At 46.4% G+C, this 19,499-nt stretch overlaps 1 protein-coding gene across 1 annotated transcript in view; it reads right to left on the bottom strand.

The window, feature by feature from the left end:
- Positions 1-1,770: 1,770 nt before the first annotated feature.
- The window catches only part of ITGA11 (integrin subunit alpha 11), a 92,120-nt gene continuing 74,391 nt past the window's right edge, over positions 1,771-19,499 (bottom strand). Inside the window, exons 22-30 of the mRNA XM_083474998.1 lie at positions 16,510-16,586; positions 12,386-12,475; positions 11,712-11,802; positions 11,493-11,606; positions 10,232-10,318; positions 7,544-7,654; positions 6,560-6,655; positions 4,741-4,854; positions 1,771-3,333 (exon numbers count right to left, since the gene is read on the bottom strand). Coding sequence (XP_083331124.1) covers positions 3,262-3,333; positions 4,741-4,854; positions 6,560-6,655; positions 7,544-7,654; positions 10,232-10,318; positions 11,493-11,606; positions 11,712-11,802; positions 12,386-12,475; positions 16,510-16,586 — 852 coding nt within the window. The 3' untranslated portion in view covers positions 1,771-3,261. The remainder of the gene's footprint in view (positions 3,334-4,740; positions 4,855-6,559; positions 6,656-7,543; positions 7,655-10,231; positions 10,319-11,492; positions 11,607-11,711; positions 11,803-12,385; positions 12,476-16,509; positions 16,587-19,499) is intronic.

The raw sequence follows: 19,499 nt of genomic DNA, 5'->3' as shown, positions 1-19,499 counted from the left end.
GTGGTGAGATGAAATGCCACCAGTTCTCCTGTGAACCTGGTTCTGTGAAATAACACACAAAGGTTCCTTTTCATAAGATTGATGCTGTACCTTGATTGGCAGCCTAGGAGCTGGACTTTGGCCTCTGCCAACAAAACAGTAGGCATGAGCTCTGTGAAACCTCCAGTTCTGACCAAGTCCCTGGTCTTCCAGTACTGCAGGTTTCAATATTTTACCATATATATATATATATATATATATATATATATATATATATATATATATATATATATATATATATATATATATTGTGTGTGTGTATAGTATGCATGCAACATAGAAACAGTAAATAATAACATTGCTACAAAATTGCAACATTAAACCACAGAATCATAGAATTGTAGCGTTGGAGGGGACCTTGAGGGTCAGCTAGTCCAACCGCCTGCAGCACAGAATAAAAACTAATTCATAAAGAGATAGGCAGCGTCCAACCTTATAGGTCAGGGAAACCCTGGTTAAAATGCTAGGTCTTTACAAGACGTCTGAAGCAGCTGATGGCTGCTGTTTCATGCATGGCAAAGAGAAAGACCTTCCATAATTACAGGGGCAGTAGTGGAAAATGCCCTTTTTTGTGTCACTGCCCTATGATGTTCCACAGAGTGGAATTTCCCCATACGATCTAAGTGACACCACAGGTCTCTACAGGGGCAGGCGATCTTTCAGGTTGGCTAGCCTTGAGCTCTTCAAGGCTCTATTTTTTAACAAGATTTTTTTTTTAAATGTGCACATCCCCCTTCACAGAGCATAAACATGCCTGCAGAAGGAGGCAGCCTTACAGATGCTGACAGCGTGGATTATTGCAATGCTACATACTCTACCCACCCTTCTAAGTTCAATTGCTAAAAGGCCTGGGGGAGGGAAGGAGGGATATGGGAGCTTTGTATCCTAATCTGGGCAGCATCTGTCTCTTTGGAATACTCTGGAAAACAAACCATGAAGTCAAACGAGCTCAGTGGGAGAAGCAGAAAGCAAAATTGATGGTCTTTGTCAAGCTGGTCTCCTCCAGATGTTGTGGACTACAACTCTCATTAGTCACATGGTTCCCCCCTCCCCAAACAAACAAACAAACAAAAAACTCCCAAGGATGACTGGGTGCTTTGATTTGGAATGTGTCGTAGGGGGTATATTGGGTTTTAAAAGACAGCTGGTGGTTTTGAGGCAGTGAGCTTGTTGCTAAGAAGATTCGAGCGAGCGAGCGAGGGAAAGAAAGCTGGCATGTTGTCACTAGGAGAAAGAGCACGGAAAGGTCGAGAACCCTTTTAGAATTTTGTACCTGAGCTCTGATCTAGCAGCTGTGGAGCAGTAGTTACGTAACTGGGGTTTGCTTTCCTGAAGGAAACGTTTGCTGGTGAATTGAACCAGACAGATTTCTAGCGCTTTGGGAGATTCCCGGGGTCAAATGCGTCCTGTCTCTGCTTCCCTGTGAGAGCAATTTTGTACTGCCAACACTTCAGTTAAGTGTCCGGGTTATGACAACTAAAAATAGCTGCAGCTATGTTAATGTCAGGCTGCTCCTAATGCAGCCTTCACCAACCTGGTGCCCTCCATCTGTTTTGGTTTACAATTCCTATCTGCCCCAGACAGCAAAGTCACGGTGACAGGCTGGTGGGAGCTGTGATCCAAAACACCTAATGAATGTCAGTGTGCATTTGGGTTTTCTCCAACCAAGAGGCAAAATTCCTAGTTCCTTTAAAAAAAACAACGTCTTAGACAAATGACTGCATCTGAAACTTTCACTTTTAAAAGTTTTAATTTTCTTTTTACAAAATCCCACAAACCACAATCTACTACTACAGCATTTTACATAGGTTACTGCATTCGGTGGAACTGATTTCTCATTAATATTCACAATAGCATAAATAATTTTATTATGCAAAAGAAACAAAAAGGGTCAAATTAAAACATTTCCATCGTATAAAAGTATATACACATATAGTACATATTTTCCATGTGTTGCTTTTTTGGAAATTGCACAACTTGAGGGGGAAACACTTCAAACTGGTTTGTTTTAGTCGACTTTAAAAACAAGAAAGGTAAACATTTTCAGAAAAAGTATATACAGCTGAGGATTGAAGGCTTGCATTAAGGTGCTTACAATTGTCAGTATCTGTGTTCAGTGCATTAAAAGAAGGCAATAAAGATCTCTCTCTTCAACTGCTCCATTTAGAGACTGGGAGAGGCACTGCAGAGTGGCGGATGGTCTGGCTCTGAGCTGGGCATGTATCCTGCACCCACCCCTTTGGAATGAATGGGAGTTTCATGTACAGAATAAGTGCCCAGTGCGTTATCTCCTGTTTGGGCTCTTCATAAACATTTGGTGTGGAGCATTGGATAAGAATCTAGTAACTTTTTTGATTCATAGATAAACATACGGTGCCCCTTACTTGCGGCAGTCCCTTTCTTCTGACAATTAAGGGAATAGCTAGAGAACATGTGTCCCCACCTGCAAGTTAACTTCTGTTTCATTCAAGTCACCCAGCCTCTTACATGTTTTATGGATAACATGAATGGATCTCGCTTTTTAAAGCATTAACTCGCTACAGAGTCCTTTGGTCCAGAAAGAACTTCCCGTCCTCAAATGATTTCAAATGCTGCACTATTTTGTAAAGGCAACGTCATTTGTTTCAAAGGCATGCTGTGTTGATATCTCAACTTCTTGAAGACCACCTGTGCAGAATATATTGGTCTGGTTTGTTCTCCCATGGCATCTTGAATAAGCAGTTGCTGTAAAAAGAATATGTGAAGACCCATTACAAGTTTGCTGCTGCTGGTATCCATGCAGATCCAATTTTTTTTCCTTTTTTTGGTGGGGTGAAAAGCTTTCCCCAGTGAGATATGTTTGTGCCATGAATGGATAAAAAGGACTGGAGCTCAGAGGCTTTTAAGATCACTGCAGAGCTATTCTTGCATGGTAGTTGTCTGCCTCGTGGAGCCAAGATTTGTCATTTTTAAGAAAGCAATGGCCACTGAAGGGTCCCTTGTCCCTGTAAATTTACTCTCCTGGCCGTTGCTGCATAGCTTCCAGTGTCTTAGGCTGAAGGAAGCAATTAAAACCAGTTTGAAGTCCCTTTTTAGCCAGCTGCATCTTGCCCCTTGCAGGTAATACTGAGCAGTTGGGGTTGCTTTCATGAGAAGAGGTGGAAGGGGTAGTGAGGGATCTCATCATTGCAAAGGAAACTTGGCTCTGAGGAGCCAAGTGAGTCACTTAGGGAGATGGAAGCCTCAGTCCAAGTCCTTGGTGTTCTGGTTCTCGGCTGCATCTCTCTTGCGGTTAGCACTTTTAAAAAAGCCAAGCTGCAGGAAAAGGAAGATAAAGAAAAACCCACCATTAATTTATATGCCTGGCATTAACAGCAGTATTGATAGGTCACATGTAGCTGAGGCTCCCTGCCTCTTCCAGCTGCATCTCAAACTCAGGACTCACTTATATTTCTGCTTGACCTGTATTTTGACTGTATCATGTCTCAATCCATTCCCTTGGGTCTCAGAGCTTTTCTTGTAATTCTGTAGCTGCACCTTGTGAAAATCCAATTGCACCTGCCAAATCAGGTCTTCTTGGACGTGTGGAAAATCCAAAAGGAGATTTTGCTTAAATGAGTTCAGTATAGCAGGTAAGATCGCATTTTCACGATCTTCTACAGCTGTAGAAGGATGAGAAAAGCTCTCGGACCTGGGGGAATTGATGGGTACACATTATGGTCAGAATATAGAACAGGCAACAATGTGGACCAGCCCAAACTCACAAATCATTACGTGACATCATGGCATTAGTTTGTTTATTAAGACATATCCTATCTCAGTGACTTCAGACTGACTTACAACTGAATAAAGAAATATGCAAATGCATAAAAGGGCAAACATTGAACTGGGTGGGAGGCAACAAAACAAAACAAAACCCAATCAGCTGAGACTCTGCCTGTTACATGGCTCATATAGCAATCCTAGTTGTTAAACAAGGAAAAGGCCAAATGTTTAGCAGTGTGACTAATTTTCATGGAAATGAATTTATTGCTTTAATGGTAGGAATAGAGGGTAATGATTTTTGTTGATGGATTATTTTAAAAACTCCTACTCTTGTCTTGAGAGCCAGTGTGGTGGTTAAGAGCGGTAGTCTCGTAATCTGGGGAACCGGGTTCGCGTCTCTGCTCCTCCACATGCAGCTGCTGGGTGACCTTGGGCCAGTCACACTTCTTTGAAGTCTCTCAGCCCCACTCACCTCACCGAGTGTTTGTTGTGGGGGAGGAAGGGAAAGGAGAATGTTAGCCGCTTTGAGACTCCTTAAAGGGAGTGAAAGGCGGGATATCAAATCCAAACTCCTCCTCCTCTTCTTCTTCTTCTTCTTCTTCTTCTTCTTCTTCTTCTTCTTCTTCCCACCGAAAGGGCAGTTGGCAGACAATGACTTCATATATAAAGCTGTTTTTGGTGAGGAACATCTTTCATCCATTGGGGTCCCCATTGCCAGTTTTCAGCCTTCCCCAATCTGGTGCCCTCCAGCTGTTTTTGCACTACCACTCCCATCAGGCCAAGGGGTGGTTGGAGCAGTGGCGGACTTTGGGAGGCGGGTCTCAGATATGAGCAGCACCCTTGTGTGACACTGTGTGACCATTACACCATAGTTGTGGCGCCCCCATGGCTGAACTCCCAGTGCAACCAAACTGGTCGTGCTCCCCTAAATGCACCTCTGGTAGGAGAGGGACTCACCTTCCACAGCGCCAACACAAGGAGGGCCAACAGGAGGAGACCACCTAAGGTGCTCCCAATGATGATCCAGATGGGGATTTGGGACTCCTCTATCTTTGAGATTTCAAACATGACCTGCAAGAGGAATACACAACAAGAACATTTGAAACTTTGGGGGAAAACCTTCTGAGGGTGAGAGCTGCCTGACAGTGGAATGGATGACCTCAGAAGGTGGTGGACCCTCCTTCATTTGTGGTTTCTAAACAGAGGTTGGACGGCCACTTGTCAGGGATTCTTTAGCTGTGATTCCTGCATTGTAGGGAAGTTGCACTAGATTACCCATGGCTTCTTTTCCAATTCTATGATTCTACCAACTGGCTCTTCAAATGGAACCTCCCTCAACTTTTAACCCCCTTTGCATCCAAAAAGAAGAAAGGTGACGGGTGTGATTTGTATGGAATTGAAAAAGAAGAAACAAGTTTGGTTATGTATGTTTGGGTTCACTCTGCAGAAGTGTGCCCATGACAAGAACACACTGACGTCTGCTGCCGGCAGAGGGCACCAGCGCCCCACTTTTCAACGACATTTCAGAAATGAAGAGCATGCCATAATGTTCTTCCGCTCTGTGTCGTATATGCATTTATTTATCTCTTCTTCCAGGGCTGCAAGCACAAGTCTATTCAAGAGCATGAGGGGCCCTCATTGGGGCCTAATTCTGAAGGAGAGATGCTGGATGCAGAAGCTGCAGTTTACCCCTGTTGGGTTAAACTGGATTTGCAACGGCTGCTTTCAGATAAGGGCAACATAGCAGGACCCAGTCATTGCTGTTCTGCTCTGAACGGCTAGTGGATCAGGAACCTTGTTTCCAGATTCCTGGAATCCAGATGACATTCTGCAGCCCAGTGGGCAATTCCAGATATGGGGGTGGGGGTGGGGAAGAGACAATTTTAATTCGGGCTATGGCTTAGCAGGAAAGGATTAAATGTTTCCTGCCCTCTTGACACAGTTTAAAGGGTAGCAGGAGGAAACTGATAGAAAGGCAATGCTATTTGGAAAGGGAAGGTTAAAGTGAGAGTTAATTGCTAGACAGGAGAGACAAACCCCAGAGAAGGAAATGGCTGGAGCACTCTATACAGGCCAGAACCAGCCCGAAACCCACAGGAAAGCTGCATGATGGGTCATCTGGGGAAATTGCACAGCTGTTTCATTACTGCTTTTTTTAAAGTCAGTTTTTCTGAGCTCTGGGTGGGGAGGCAGACACTGAACAGGGAAAGCACGAGAAGAAGATGTTTCGTCCATGACTATTTGCCCTGTAAAAAGTGAGTGAACAAAGCATGGCTATTTCACACTATGTGTCTGGGTGTAGATGCAACCTGAAATGTTACATTGGTAACTGAAAGCAAAAAAGATTTGCCCTTCCCCAATTGCCGTCTAAACCCAATGGCAAATTTTGTTGCCATCAAATTAGGAGACAAAATAGTCTGAGAGGAGAGAAGAGACAAGCCAAGAGATGCAGTTCACTTATGGATGAAAAACCGTATCTTTGACTGCAGGCTTCTGGGTTCCTTTGAACCTACTTAGCAGCAATTTCAGAAGCAAGTTTTCCTTCTTCCCAATAAATCCATCACCCCCACGACATACCACACTTCTCCAAACACAAATTACAGGTCCGGTGGGTACCATTACTTGCCCACGTTGCTTGTGGCCTCCCAGATCATGAGGGTTCGAACATGTGCTGCAATTCCTGCATGGCAGGGGGTTGGACTAGATGTCCCTTTGGGTCCCTTCCAATGCTACAGTTCTATGAGATCTGATGAGCGCCTGTGGCCAAGCTACTCACCTGCCGACTGGGATCGTCCTCTCTGAAGACAAAGGCACTGCGGAACCCTCTCTGCAGGACGGCGTTAATCACAAATCTCAGCGACTTGAATTTCATCTTGAAAAGACAGGGCAAGATAAGAGTCACAAGAGGGGGCTCAGCAGTGGACAGTTCAGCTATTCGGTTACTCGGCTTGTTTGGGGGGCCTTTTCACTGATCTGAGCAAACCAGGGGTTGTGTCATTTGTAAGAGCAGCACCCTTTCCTGCCTGGAATGTTTCAAGTGATACACCAGGGAAAATAACTTTTCTGTGCCGCAGCATCACTCCCTTGATGTCTGCCCTGAGACCTTCAGGTAAAGGGCGGTATACAAATTTAATAAATAAAATAACGATCATCATGTCTGTCCAAAAGCAGGTGGAGACCCAAGTTTGGGAAACCCTGTTTGAAACAGTTGTCCTAAATTGTTTTTAACTGATAATTTAGTTGTTTTATTCTTTTTGTAAACCACTTTTAGGCTTTTTTTTTTTTAAAAAAAACAACAGATAAAAACAATTTATTGAAGGGTGTGTATAAATAAATAAAGAACAGAAAATCAAGCTGGCTGGCTTTATGAGGCGTTAAAAATAACACTTTTCTTTAAACCAGGGAGAGTCTCACCCAGCACTCATCTTAGTGAAAAAGAGGTCACAGATGTTCCTGGCTTGACCTAATTCTTTCATTATTTGGTGTAATTAGCAAATGGTGTTGATGTGGCACTCAAGAGGATGACAAATCTTGTTTCCCAGCTACGTAGAGAGGGAGGATTCCATTGGGGACGGGCGGGGAATGACTAGCAGCTGAAAAAGCTGGCGAGAAAAGAGGAAGTTTGAGAACCGCCTCGTGGCCCAACTCCCTGGAGTCAGGGGCTAGCTCGGGATACAGCCGAGCAGCAAAAGCACAATAATCTGCCAGCCTTCAAAGGGGATAGTGCTGGAAGCTTCACCGATTGCTGACTCGCCCTTACAGCTCTCAGTGACTTCATCCACAGATTTCCATGCAAGAGGAAGCTGACTTCTCCATTGGCAGCCAGATTTACACTGCAGTCTATGGATATCACATCAGAATTACTGTAGTTCTGGAAGGAGTAAAAAAGAAAAGAAAAAAGGAGTTAGAAGTGGAGAGGGCCAGAACAAAGCTCATTCCTCCCACCTGGAAGTAGGACCAAAGGTTGACTACTGCAGTTGTCTGGGCAGGTGGGTGAGCATCACTGGACATTCACTCAAATTTGCTGCATCCACAGTGAGGTGGTTGGACCCTGCTCATGCTGGATGAAAGGAGGCACTTTTTCTTTTCTTTTAGCTGCACAGTGTTCTCAACCTGTGGGTCCCCAGATGTTGTTGGACTACATCTCCCATCATTCCTAGCCAGCATGAACAGTGGTCAGGAATGATGGGTGTTGTAGTCCAACAACATCTGGGGACCCACAGGTTGAGAACAGGGCAGATAAAAGGAAGTTCTTCATAGTTAAACTATGGAACTCACTCCCACATGAGGCAGTGACCAACTTGGTGTCAGGCTTGAGGAATCCTCTCCCTCCCCCCATGGCACCAAGAAGCAGGGAGGAAACAAGGAAGTTCTTACTTATGATTTGGCCAGTTATTATGGTGCTGCCCAGGACTGACCTGCTGGGGGCCTGAAGGGCCCGGCCCTGCTTCTCTCTACCTGGCTTGGGGCAGGCCTGACAGGCTCCATAAAGGAGTGCTGCTGCTGCTGCTGCTGCGGGGCAGAGAGGGCTCCATTTTTGTTTTGTTTTGTTTTCAAATTGCTTTTATTTTTTATCTGTGTCATTTTAAATTGTGATGGATATTAATGTTGTATTCTTAGTTTTAGATTTTATGATTTATGTGGAAATTGTTTTCCATTTGGCTGTGTATTTTTTTGATGTGTTTTGTTTATTGTTAATGGCTTTTGTTATGTTGGTAATTATGTAAATCCGGTCATGTCGTAAGTCACCTTGAGCATTGTTTTTAGCTATGGAAAGGGGGTATACAAATAAAATGATGATGATGATGATGATGAAAGACAAAGAAATCCAGTCATTCCTCAGTGATGGAGTTGCTTGCACTGAGCTACTCCTCCTTCCCTTCTAACAACGACACCTGCTTCTACGGCATCCGCCCATGGCCAACTGTCACCGTGTCCTTTGTTCTTAACAAATGTCGCATTTTGGGAGAAGGGGGGTCAGTTATGCTGTCCAGTGACGTATCATCTAGCTGCTCTGTCTCCCCTCCATCTTCTCCTAACACCCCATAACTCTTCTGTTCGCCTGTCTCTGAGCTGTTATCTTCCTCAAAGCCCTGCTGTAATTTGAGACTGCCTTCCTCTTCCCTGGAAGCTACAGGAGAACCTCTACCACTCTTCGTCCTCTTCGGTCCAGTCCCTGACACTTGGATGGACCTAAAAGAGGACTGGACCAATTCACAGAGGAGAAGGCTATCCATGGTTGCCAGCCACTCTGCTATGTTCTACCTCCTCTCAGAGGCAGTAATGCTTCTAAATACAGTGGTACCTTGGGTTAAGAACCTAATTCGTTCTGGAGGTCCATTCTTAACCTGAAACTGTTCTTAACCTGAAGCACCACTTTAGCTAATGGGGCCTAATGCTGCTGTCACGCCGCTGCTGCACGATTTCTGTTCACATCCTGAAGCAAAGTTCTTAACCTGAGGTATTATTTCTGGGTTGGCGGAGTCTATAACCTGAAGTGTCTGTAACCTGAAGTGTCTGTAACCCGAGGTACCACTGTATCAGTTTCTGGAAAGCACAAGAGCGGAGAGGGCGCTTGTGCTCAGGTTCTGCTGTGAGAACAAGATGCTGGATTAGATGGGCTTGACCACTGGCAGGAGCCAGCAGGGCTTGTATTATGTTCTTATGCCAAGCTGGTAGTCCAGAGGCGGCCTGCCGCATGGAATAAGCTGAGACGGGGAACATTTGTGATTCTTCTAATGTTGTTGGGCTCCATCAGCTCCAAAGGCAGGGAATGCCAACAAAAATTGTGCCTCTTTACATCCCTGGCCAATGGGCAGGGATGATGGGAGTTGGAGTCCTTCAACATCTGGAGGGTCGCAGGGTCCCTGTCCTCTATCATGATTGTTGCTCAGACCGGTGAGCATGCTTGAGCCCAAAGGGAGTCGTCCCCCCCATGGGACTCACACCCTACTCAGGTTCCCTTGCTGTTTTGAATGACCTCCCCCTGCAGTCCTCTCCTTTGGACAGGCCTGAAAATCACTTGCAGGTGTCATCCTAAGCAAGACTGGGCTGCCCACACTCCAGACCAGTCAAGCAGCTTCCTAATGCACAACCTGATGTCCTCTGGATATTTCCGATGACGACAACTATCAGCCCCCACTGAGGACGCCAGGTTCAGAAAGGCTGGTTGAGTGCATCAGCCCAAAGTCAATTTGCTATCTGACCTCATTCTCCATGTTTGCTATGTAACATTAAAGCCAGGAAGGGCATTTCCCCCCCAGTCATAAGAAGTATTAATTGGACAGGAAATGCCACGCAGGTTGTGAATACCTTGGCAATGACATTGCATACTTTTTAAATAAAAGATGGACCAGAATTTGAGCCCTATGTTCAAGTCTTGTCTCAGCACACAGGATTTGATTTTGTGTTTTCAGAAGTCCAGCACAGAAAGATGGGCCTTACATACCAGCTGGGGGTGGCGCCCCAAGTCCTCGTCAGAGGGTGTCCTTCGATAATCTGTGTTGTTCCCCCCAATGTGGCACGTTATGTGTTCCTATAATAGAAGAGGGAAGCTGGAATAGATCACTGGGAACAGAAATCCAAAGTAACATCCTGCAAAGAATGACGCAGACTGGACAGCCTGTTTGGGGGCTTTGCTCCCCCTGTGCACATCCTTGCTCCTAAAATACAGATTCCGCTTGTCCAGCCACTCCATCCCAAGGCAGCACACAAAATGTGCCCTGTGATTTAATGGGCACCTGGATTCCAGCAACAGTCCCTCTAGGAGGAAAATTGTTCCATGACCTTACAAGCTACTCATTAAATGCCAGTGGGAGGTTTGGCTCTCTGCTGCTGCTGGCTCCTAATCTTTTCCACCTCCCCAGCCAGCCATGTGTGGAAGTGGATGGAGCCCTGAGTGCACACTTAATGCAGAAGGGCTGTAGCTCAGTGGCAGAGCACCTGCCTTGGGTGCAGAAGGCTCAGGGTTCAATCCCCGATGGCATCTCCACGTGGGGCTGGGAACCTCTCTTGCCTGAAACCCCTGGAATGCTGCTGTGAGTCAGTGTAGGAGATATTGAGCTAGAGGAAGCAATGGCCTGGCTTTAGTCTAAGACAGCTTTCTTTCGGAGCCAAAAACTGTAATAATTGGGTCAAGAGGGTGACTATTAGCAGAACAGATGGGAGGAAACCAAAAGATGACACAACATCTGGATGGGAGGATGGTACAGCTTGCCAAATTTGCCATCGGGGCCCAGTTTTATAAAAAGTGCTTAAACTGGACATAGGAGACTGCCAAGCCAGACCACTGGGTTCCATCTAGCTCAATATCATCAACACGGGCTGGCAGCAGCTCTCCAGGGTTTCAGAAAGGCACCCTTCCCAGCCCCACCCAGAGGTGAATCCTGGGGCCTTCTGCGTGCACAGCAGATGTTGTGGCCCTGAGCCATGGCTCTTCCTGGTAAGCACCACAAGTCTTTACGTAAGCCAAAGGGGTTCGATCCTAGAACTGGAAGTTGCTTGCGAGGGGTAGGGGAAAGTCTGAGCATCATGACAGCCCATTAACTTTGGAGGTTGCTATGATCACACAATCAATTTTTTTTGGGGGGGGGACTCCCTACTTTGGGGCTTCCTGGTGGAGCATCCTGATTTGTAACCCATGCCTTAAAGGTCCCTTGAAGCTATTTTTAAAAATCCCCATAAGAATCACAAATAAAAGCTCTGGCTACCTCATCCACGTGGAAGCCTGCTAGCTGCAGAAGGCGATTGCCTCCCCGTGTGGCCACGGGGACTGTGATTTTGATGGCCATTGCATCAACAGGAAAGAGGCCCAGATTCTGCAGCTGTGAAAGTTGACAAACACACGCCAGATCAATACCCTTCTGCAAGTGGACATCCCTTGCCCCCTTCCCCCACCAGGTTCCTCAGACCCAGAGTTCCTCCACTACCTTAAAGGTACAGTTAAAAGGCGGACCGATGCTGTCATATCTCTCCAGAGAATTGTTTGACTTGACCTCGTAGTAATTCTGGCTGGGACTCCTGAATAATGGCAAAAAGGAGAAAACTCATCCATCCGGGTGTGTTCACATTTCTGCCTTAGAGCACAATAAAGTTGTTCCCTCCCCCCCCCCCCCACTGAGGATGTTTCACAGCTGAGCCCTTTTGCCCCTTAGTTCACATCAGCAGGGCTTTATTAGTGTCAGATTCATTTCTGTTTGTATACATCCTTTGGATGTCTTTATCCCATGCAAAGGTGGTCACACCTTCGCTAGAGGTTAATTAGGAACAGCTTAAGGGCTCCAATCAACACACCAAACAGTAGCACCTTATAAGAAGCAAGGTGTTTGAAATGGTTTTTAATATTGTTCTTAATGTGCTCTAATCTGTCCTGGGACCATAGGGTGAAGGGCAGGTAATTTGTAGTAGTAGTAGTAGCAGTGGCGGTAAGTCCAGGATACACCTACATTTTTAATAATGATGGGTGAACTCAGATTAAAAACCCCACACTGGAAACATAGTGAGTGCCCATTAAACAGGAGCATGAATGCACACAGTGGGTGGAAATTTCAGCGTTAACAAATCAAAGCACTATAAAGACTCCACTCAAGGCCATCAGAAGTACCTGGTGAAAAGCAGGTCTGTTTCATACTTCAGTGGAAACTTTAGGAGGGCAGAATTGTCCTCTTTGGTGTTTTCCTGTTCCTCGCTGTCACTAGAATACAGAAGAAACAGAAGCTCATTTAGGTGACACAGCAGGACTCAGAAGTCAGCAGATTAACAGGGAATGGGCTAATGTTGATGAGAAGGCAAAGGCCCGTCCAAACTGGTGCTTTTTTGAAGGTGTCCTCTACTACATCATTCAGCCTGGACAATGAGGTCCAGCACCAAAGGCCTTCTGGCGGTTCCCTCACTGTGAAAAGTGAGGTTACAGGGCCTTCTCAGTAGTGGCGCCTGCCCTGTAGAATGTCCTCCCATCAGATGTCAAGGAAATAAACAACTATGAGAAGGCATCCGAGGGTAGTCCTGGTTAGGGAAGTTTTTAATGTTTGATGTTTTATCGTGTTTTTAATATTGTGTTGGAAGCTGCCCAGAGTGGCTGGGGAAACCCAGCCGGATGGGTGGGGTATGTATGTATGTATGTATGTATGTATGTATGTATAAATTATTATTATTATTATTATTATTATTATTATTATTATTATTATAGCCTCACAACGACCCTGTGAGGTAGGGTTAGAGTGAGAGACTGTGACTGGCCCCAGGTCATCCAGGGAGCTTCCTGGCCAAGTGAGACTAGAACCCTGGTCTCCCAGGGTACAGCTACAGGATTTCAGCAGGAAGCTGCAAAATGTACACAGAGAGGAAATGGAGCAGTAGGTCTGCCCCAAAACTGTTCCAGGAGCAAAGAGCATTGAAACTGCCACCATGAGCACAATTATTTGTGAATGCGCCTGGAGGGGTTGTAAGCAGCTGCCTGCTCAGATTCAGCTGCATGAGGAAAGTTGTGGACCTAGACTGCTTACAAGAAGTTCCTACTGAATGAGATTAGGAGCTGTTAGCACTTATAAATATATATACACAGAGAGAGAGCTCAGTTTTTCTTCTGTGGCATCAATGCCAGGGTTGGCGCTCATCCCCTTTCCAAGAGTAGCAATTTCTCTTACTTATACTCTCGGTGACTTTGGCAGCAGACAGAACTTTCCCTTTGCCACTCGCCAATACTATGCTGGCCTAGTGGGATATAGAGACATATAAAAGGGGATTTCTGGCTGACACAGCATGATTCATGAGCTGTGCGAAGTTAATCCACTCTACAGTTGAAGTGAACAGGAATTTTTGTCATTTTCCAAGTGCTCATTTTACCAATTTTTGACACAGTTCTGGGTTCTCTAAGCACTCTCTCTCTCTCTCTCTCTCTTTCTCTCTCTCTCTCTCTCTCAATCTGCCCAAGTTTAAGGAACTTTCACCCACATGTGAAACATCGCCTCCACCGCCATTTCTGTGATAGCAATTAGTATCCGTACCTTAAATGCACCTACGGGGAAGTAATTCTTTTAATTCCCCCGCTTTTTAGCAAAAGTTCAAAACTGAGAGATGGTGACTGACCCACAATTGAACCCATAATAAGGTACTGTGTGGAAGTCCCCTTGGACTGGGGATATTTACATTTTTAAGGGATGGAATGTGAGGTCTTTCTCCTCCCCGGCCCGATTTCTCCAGCGGGTCTGGCACAATGCTGGAAAAGGTGCCTCTGCCGTCATACGGGCAACGGGAGGGAGCAGTGATTTACAAGTGCAACTGTGGGTTTTCTAACCGCCAAAGTTAGCTTTGTTTTCATAGCGCCTGGGGTCTCTTAGGAGCGAAGGAGACCTGGCAGGTTTCACAAAGGCTCAAATTTTATTAGCAACATTTATTGGGCTTGTGTGTGTGTGTGCATGCACAAACAATGATAGCCTCTGTATTCCACTGTATATTTTCACAGCACAGCTAGACAAGGCCCCTTGCCAAAGATATTTACTAGCATATAAAGTTAAAGGGGCCCCTGACCATTAGGTCCAGTCGTGACCGACTCTGGGGTTGCGGCGCTCATCTCGCTTTATTGGCCGAGAGAGCCGGTGTACAGCTTCCAGGTCACATGGACAGCATCACTAAGCCACTTCTGGCGAACCAGAGCAGCGCACGGAAATGCCATTTACCTTCCCTCCGGAGCGGTACCTATTTATCTACTTGCACTTTGACGTGCTTTCGAACTGCTAGGTTGGCAGGAGCAGGGACCGAGCAATGGGAGCTCACCCCGTCACCGGGATTCGAACCACTGACCTTCTGATCAGCAAGTCCTAGGCTCTGTGGTTTAACCCCCAGCGTCACCTGCGTCCCTATTTACTAGCATATGTATGCATAAATGTATGCAATTTCCACAGTTTGCAGGAAAGCCATTTCCGAGCCTCGGGAGGAGAGGGTGTTGCGGGCTGGCCCCTCCCACAAGCGCGGGGCTGGAGTTAGCCCCGCGAGAGCCAGGGAATCCCCGGGGGCGTGCCTCCCCGCCTTCCCCTGTCCGCCAATCGGCGGACCCGGGAGGCGTGGCCTGGGCTATTTAAGGCCAGGCACGCCCCGGGATCTCCCTCTTCGTTCCATCACTCCTAGCCAGCAGAGAAGTTTTCCCAGCCCACCCACCCTTAGGTTAGACAGTCTTGACCTTGCTATGGACTTCGGTTGGTCGCCGCAAGGGGCCTGGTAGGAGTTTTTCCAAGTTGGCAACTTTTCAGCCTTTTGGTTTTTTCGCCTACCTCGTAGCAAATCGTCACAACTTTAGCGGTTTTGGCGGTTAGGCATTGGCAGGGGTCTATTGTTATGCAAATGGAGGTGGGGGAAGGACACGCCATCACCTTCCCCCGAGAAAAGGGTAGTCCGGTAGAGGACTCCGGGGGGCGTTTGCCTTGTCCGAGACCTAGTAAGGTGAGGGCCGCCGGCACGCCCACGAGCGGTGACACCCGTGGGGGTCCTAGCTGGCGTACTTCAGCAGGACACCCACGGTTCGTGTTCAACCCTTCCCGGTTCCCATGCCGGGTAGTGATAGGGTCCAATGCCTAAGGCCAATACCTTCAATTCTGTAATCAATAAAAGTTGTGGCCATTTACGCCCATTAACCTTAACTAACGTGTCCTGTGTCTTCATTTCATTGGGGGAGGGAACTTGCCACGCAACCGAGGATTTACTCCTTGCTGGACAAGAGTCCACTCATGTGAAGGATGAGGACCAGCATCAGGACCACATGGTCTAAATGGTCACTTTGCTGTCTCTGGCATGGGGACATCCAAGCTTACTTCCGTCCCATTGTCAGTGATGCAAGTTTGGGTGGGTTGGGACTCCTAAAGGTATTGCTGGGCCTTGAAGCCATGCCCCTCATCTACTAGCCATGCCCATTCAGTTCCCTCTCACCTGTGACCCCCCTCCCCTCCTTTTAAAAAAGGAATAGAATTTGAAATAGAAGAAGCAGGTCACAATACACAGGGGCTATTTAAGTGCCTAGGAGAAAAGGCAGGATAGAATTGTAACAAATAACAGGTATGTAAGCTATCTTATTGGTTTGGTGAATTAGTTGTTTCATAAAATGTATGCAGAACTTGATTGTAAATGAAATGATATTAAAGCAGTTTACAAAAAAAAAATGAATAAAAAGATTATCAGTTTTTTAAAAAGCAGTTAAAAACCATTATCAAAAATAATTGAAATCAAGTATAAGTCAAAAACCAGGTTTGTACGCATGTCAACATTCTGCATGTTTGGATAGGCTTGCCTAAACAGAAATGTTTTCAGCAGTCAACTGTTGTCAATAGGCAGGGAGTTCCAAAGTATGCATGCATGTGGTGGAGAAAATTCACAGAGAAAAGCTTTTCTGCCTCTCTCATAATGCCCCCAAAACCTGTCCACCTTACTTGGATGGCAAATAATTTCTGTGCACCCAGAGCATTGCGGAGTTCCCTGCCCACAGAGCTATTGAATGGTTGGGGTTTTAGCATCTGCAGTTTCATTCTTTTAAATACACCATTCACCAACTGCTGTGCCTTTGGGAAGAGGCAGGCTAGACACTCAGATAAACATAGGCATTTCGGAAGCCTCTCTGTTCTGACTCAGAAGCATCAGAGAGGGAAACAGCCTGGGGAAGAACAGGATGCAGGCAGTGGTGGTGGGGAGGGAAAATGAGTGGATGTAAAAAAAGAGGAGAAAAATAATGTTATTGCCGACCTGTTGGCAGTCAAAGAGATCTCCAGATTTTGGAGGAAAATAGATTTGCTGAACTCGAAATCCAGGCGAAAAGCCACCTGCAGAGATTGAAAACAGACAGATGCATTAAGGAAAACAACTCAGGAACATTTCCCACAGCCATCTGGAGCAAACACTAGACTGTCAGGACAAGAGTCTTGCAGCCAACATTTAGTCATAAAACTGAATTGAAATTAATGGACTTGACCAACTTAGGTTAGGTGAACATTTCCATCAACTCCGTTTGAAATCAGCAACCTGTCAAAGGTCCACCAGTCACCCCTGATGTATGATGTGAAAGTCATAGAAACATTCAAAGTATCTTGTTTCTGAGCCAGACCCATTGGGCTCCATCTAGCTCAGCATTGTCTACACTGATTGGCAGTAGCTCTTCAGGTTCATGCCTGGAGTTGCCAGGGATTGAACCTGGGACCTTCTGGGTGCAAGGAAAATGTTCTGCCACTGAGCTATGGACCTGCTCCCTTAGTTTTACCTTTCTGATTGCAACAGCGATTGGAGAGGCACTTCTCAAGTCTGATTAGTTGCATTGTGTTGCCCAGTTCACTTACACTGGGGGGGTTGCCTTGCTGAAAGTGGGAGGTTGGCTGCCAACCTCTTCCCCCCCGCTCTAACTACATATTTTTTTAAAAAAGCCCCAGGTCTGTGCACAGCTGATTATAATATTAAAATTCCCCTCCTTGGGCTCCGAGGGCTGAATTTTCCATTTTTAGCTTCTATTTGCTTTGGCAGAGCCGTACATATTTGAGGCCATACAGATGCATTATGATAGTATTTCATGGTCCAAAAGCACACAGGGCTGCTTTATTGCAAGGGCTAAATCTTAGCGCAGTGATTAGATCAAATCCATCACTGTCAATCCCTTGCCAAGCAGCGGTTTCAATCTTAACATTTTCTTTAGAATCTGGGAAGCCTCTCGTTGCCTTCGACTTCTTCTCTGTCTGCCTGTAGATCTTCCAAGGCTTTCCTTCCAGCCTATGGTGGATATGAGGGATAATTTATTTTCCAGGTAGATCATCTATGACAGCACAGTGAAACTTCTTCTGTTTAAGGAGTCAGGAGAGTTAGAATGGGAGAGTTCAGCTGCCCAACATAGTTTCAAGCCCTGAACATCTTCTCAGAGTCTCTGCTGAGGAATCTGGTGGAAGTTGTTATGAAAATGAAATAATGAAGATGTCTCTTCCTGGGCCAGGCCAGTGGTCCATCTTGGGTAGGATTGTCTTATCTGATTGGCAGCAACTCTCCAAGGTATTCAGCAGAGAGAAACATTGGCTTACTTGAAGATGCCAGGGACTGACCTTCTGTGTGCAAGGCAGGTGACCTAGAAGCCTCTCTTAAACCACCAGTGTGCTTTGCATACGGACTTGAGCTTGCATAGCTAAGAGTGTGATGAGCGGGGAAGCTGCCAAAAGAGGGGAACAGGCTAGTGTTGGCACTATGAGATTTACAGATTTTAAGTACCGTATTTTTCGCCCTATAGGACACACTTTTCCCCCTCCAAAAATGAAGGGGAAATGTGTGTGCGTCCTATGGGGCGAATGCAGGCTTTCGCTGAAGCCTGGAGAGCGAGAGGGGTCGGTGCGCACCAACCCCTCTCGCTCTCCAGGCTTCAGGAGAGCCCCACCGCCAGCCCCACAAGCTCGGGGGAAAGCTGGGAGGCGGAACGCCGCCATCCCCGCTGTCCCCCAACCTGGTTTGGAGGCTGGCAGCGGGGAGAAGCATGCTTCTCCCCGCCGCCAGCCCCGCAAGCTAGGGGGACAGCGGGGAGGGGCAGCGCGCCCAGGCTTAGCTTCACGCAGCTCTCCGCAAGCCATGGGAGCCCGGCCTGGGCTCCCACGGCTTGTGGAGAGCTGTATGTTCTGGGGGCTGGGGTCGAGGGAAGCTCAGGCTTCCCCCACCCCAGCCCCGTGCCTAGGGGGAAATAATTCCCCCCTCCCCCCCGCAAAATTAGGTGCGTCCTATGGGCCGGTGCATCCTATAGGGCGAAAAATACAGTAATCCTGGTGCCCACCAGACATTTTTGACTGCAGCTCCATCAGCCTCGGTTTCCTATAAGTTTGCTTTACATTATGGAATGGAACAAAGACTCGGCCTACTAGAGAATGATGAGGAAAAAATACTCAGTGCGTAGTTAAACTATGGAACTCCCTCCCACAAGAAGCAGTGCTGGCCACTAACCTGAATAGCTTTAAAAGAAGATTAGACAAAATCATGGAGGAGAAGGCCATCAGTGGATACTAACCATGATGGCTATGCTTTGCCTCCAAAGTTGGAGGCAGACATAGGAGCCAACTCCTCAGCTCCTCTCCCATTAAAATATTTGAGGGAACCAGTCCCCCCAGTCAATGGGCATTGCCATTCAAATAGTGTGCATGTGTCACATCATGTGATCGATGATGCACCGTGGGGCTTACCTCCCCCTCCCCCATATTTTATTCAAGTTGACACCACTGGAGGCAGAAATGCATCTTAATACCAGTATCTGGAAACCACAGGAGGGGAGAGGTCTCTTGTGCTCAAGTCCTGCTTGTGGGCTTCCCATTGGGGCATCTGGTTGGCCAGTATGAGAACAGGATGCTGGACTAGATGGGTAATGGCCTTGATCCAGGAGAGCTCCTCTTATGTTCTTAATACAATCTACTTAAGAGTTGAGAGGTGATATGACAGCTGTCTTCCAATACCTAAAGGGTTGCCCCGTGGAAGGTGGAGCAAACTTGTTTTCTGCTGCTCCAGAGGGGAGGCCCCAAACCAATGGATTCAAATGACAAGAAAGGAGAGTCTGACTGAACATTAGGAAGAACTTTCTGACAGTAACAACTATTCAACAGTGGGCTGGACTACTTTAAAAGGTGGTGGACTCTTCTTTCTTTTTTAAAAAAGTTTTTATTTATAATTTTCGTTTATGTATATCACAACAATTATTCAATCATAGTTTTAACTCTGACTCCTTACTC

This window comes from Podarcis liolepis (genome assembly GCF_965112155.1).
Source record: "Podarcis liolepis genome assembly, chromosome: 14".
NCBI classification, from domain to species: domain Eukaryota; kingdom Metazoa; phylum Chordata; class Lepidosauria; order Squamata; family Lacertidae; genus Podarcis; species Podarcis liolepis.
This window is presented reverse-complemented; position numbering and strand designations above follow the sequence as displayed.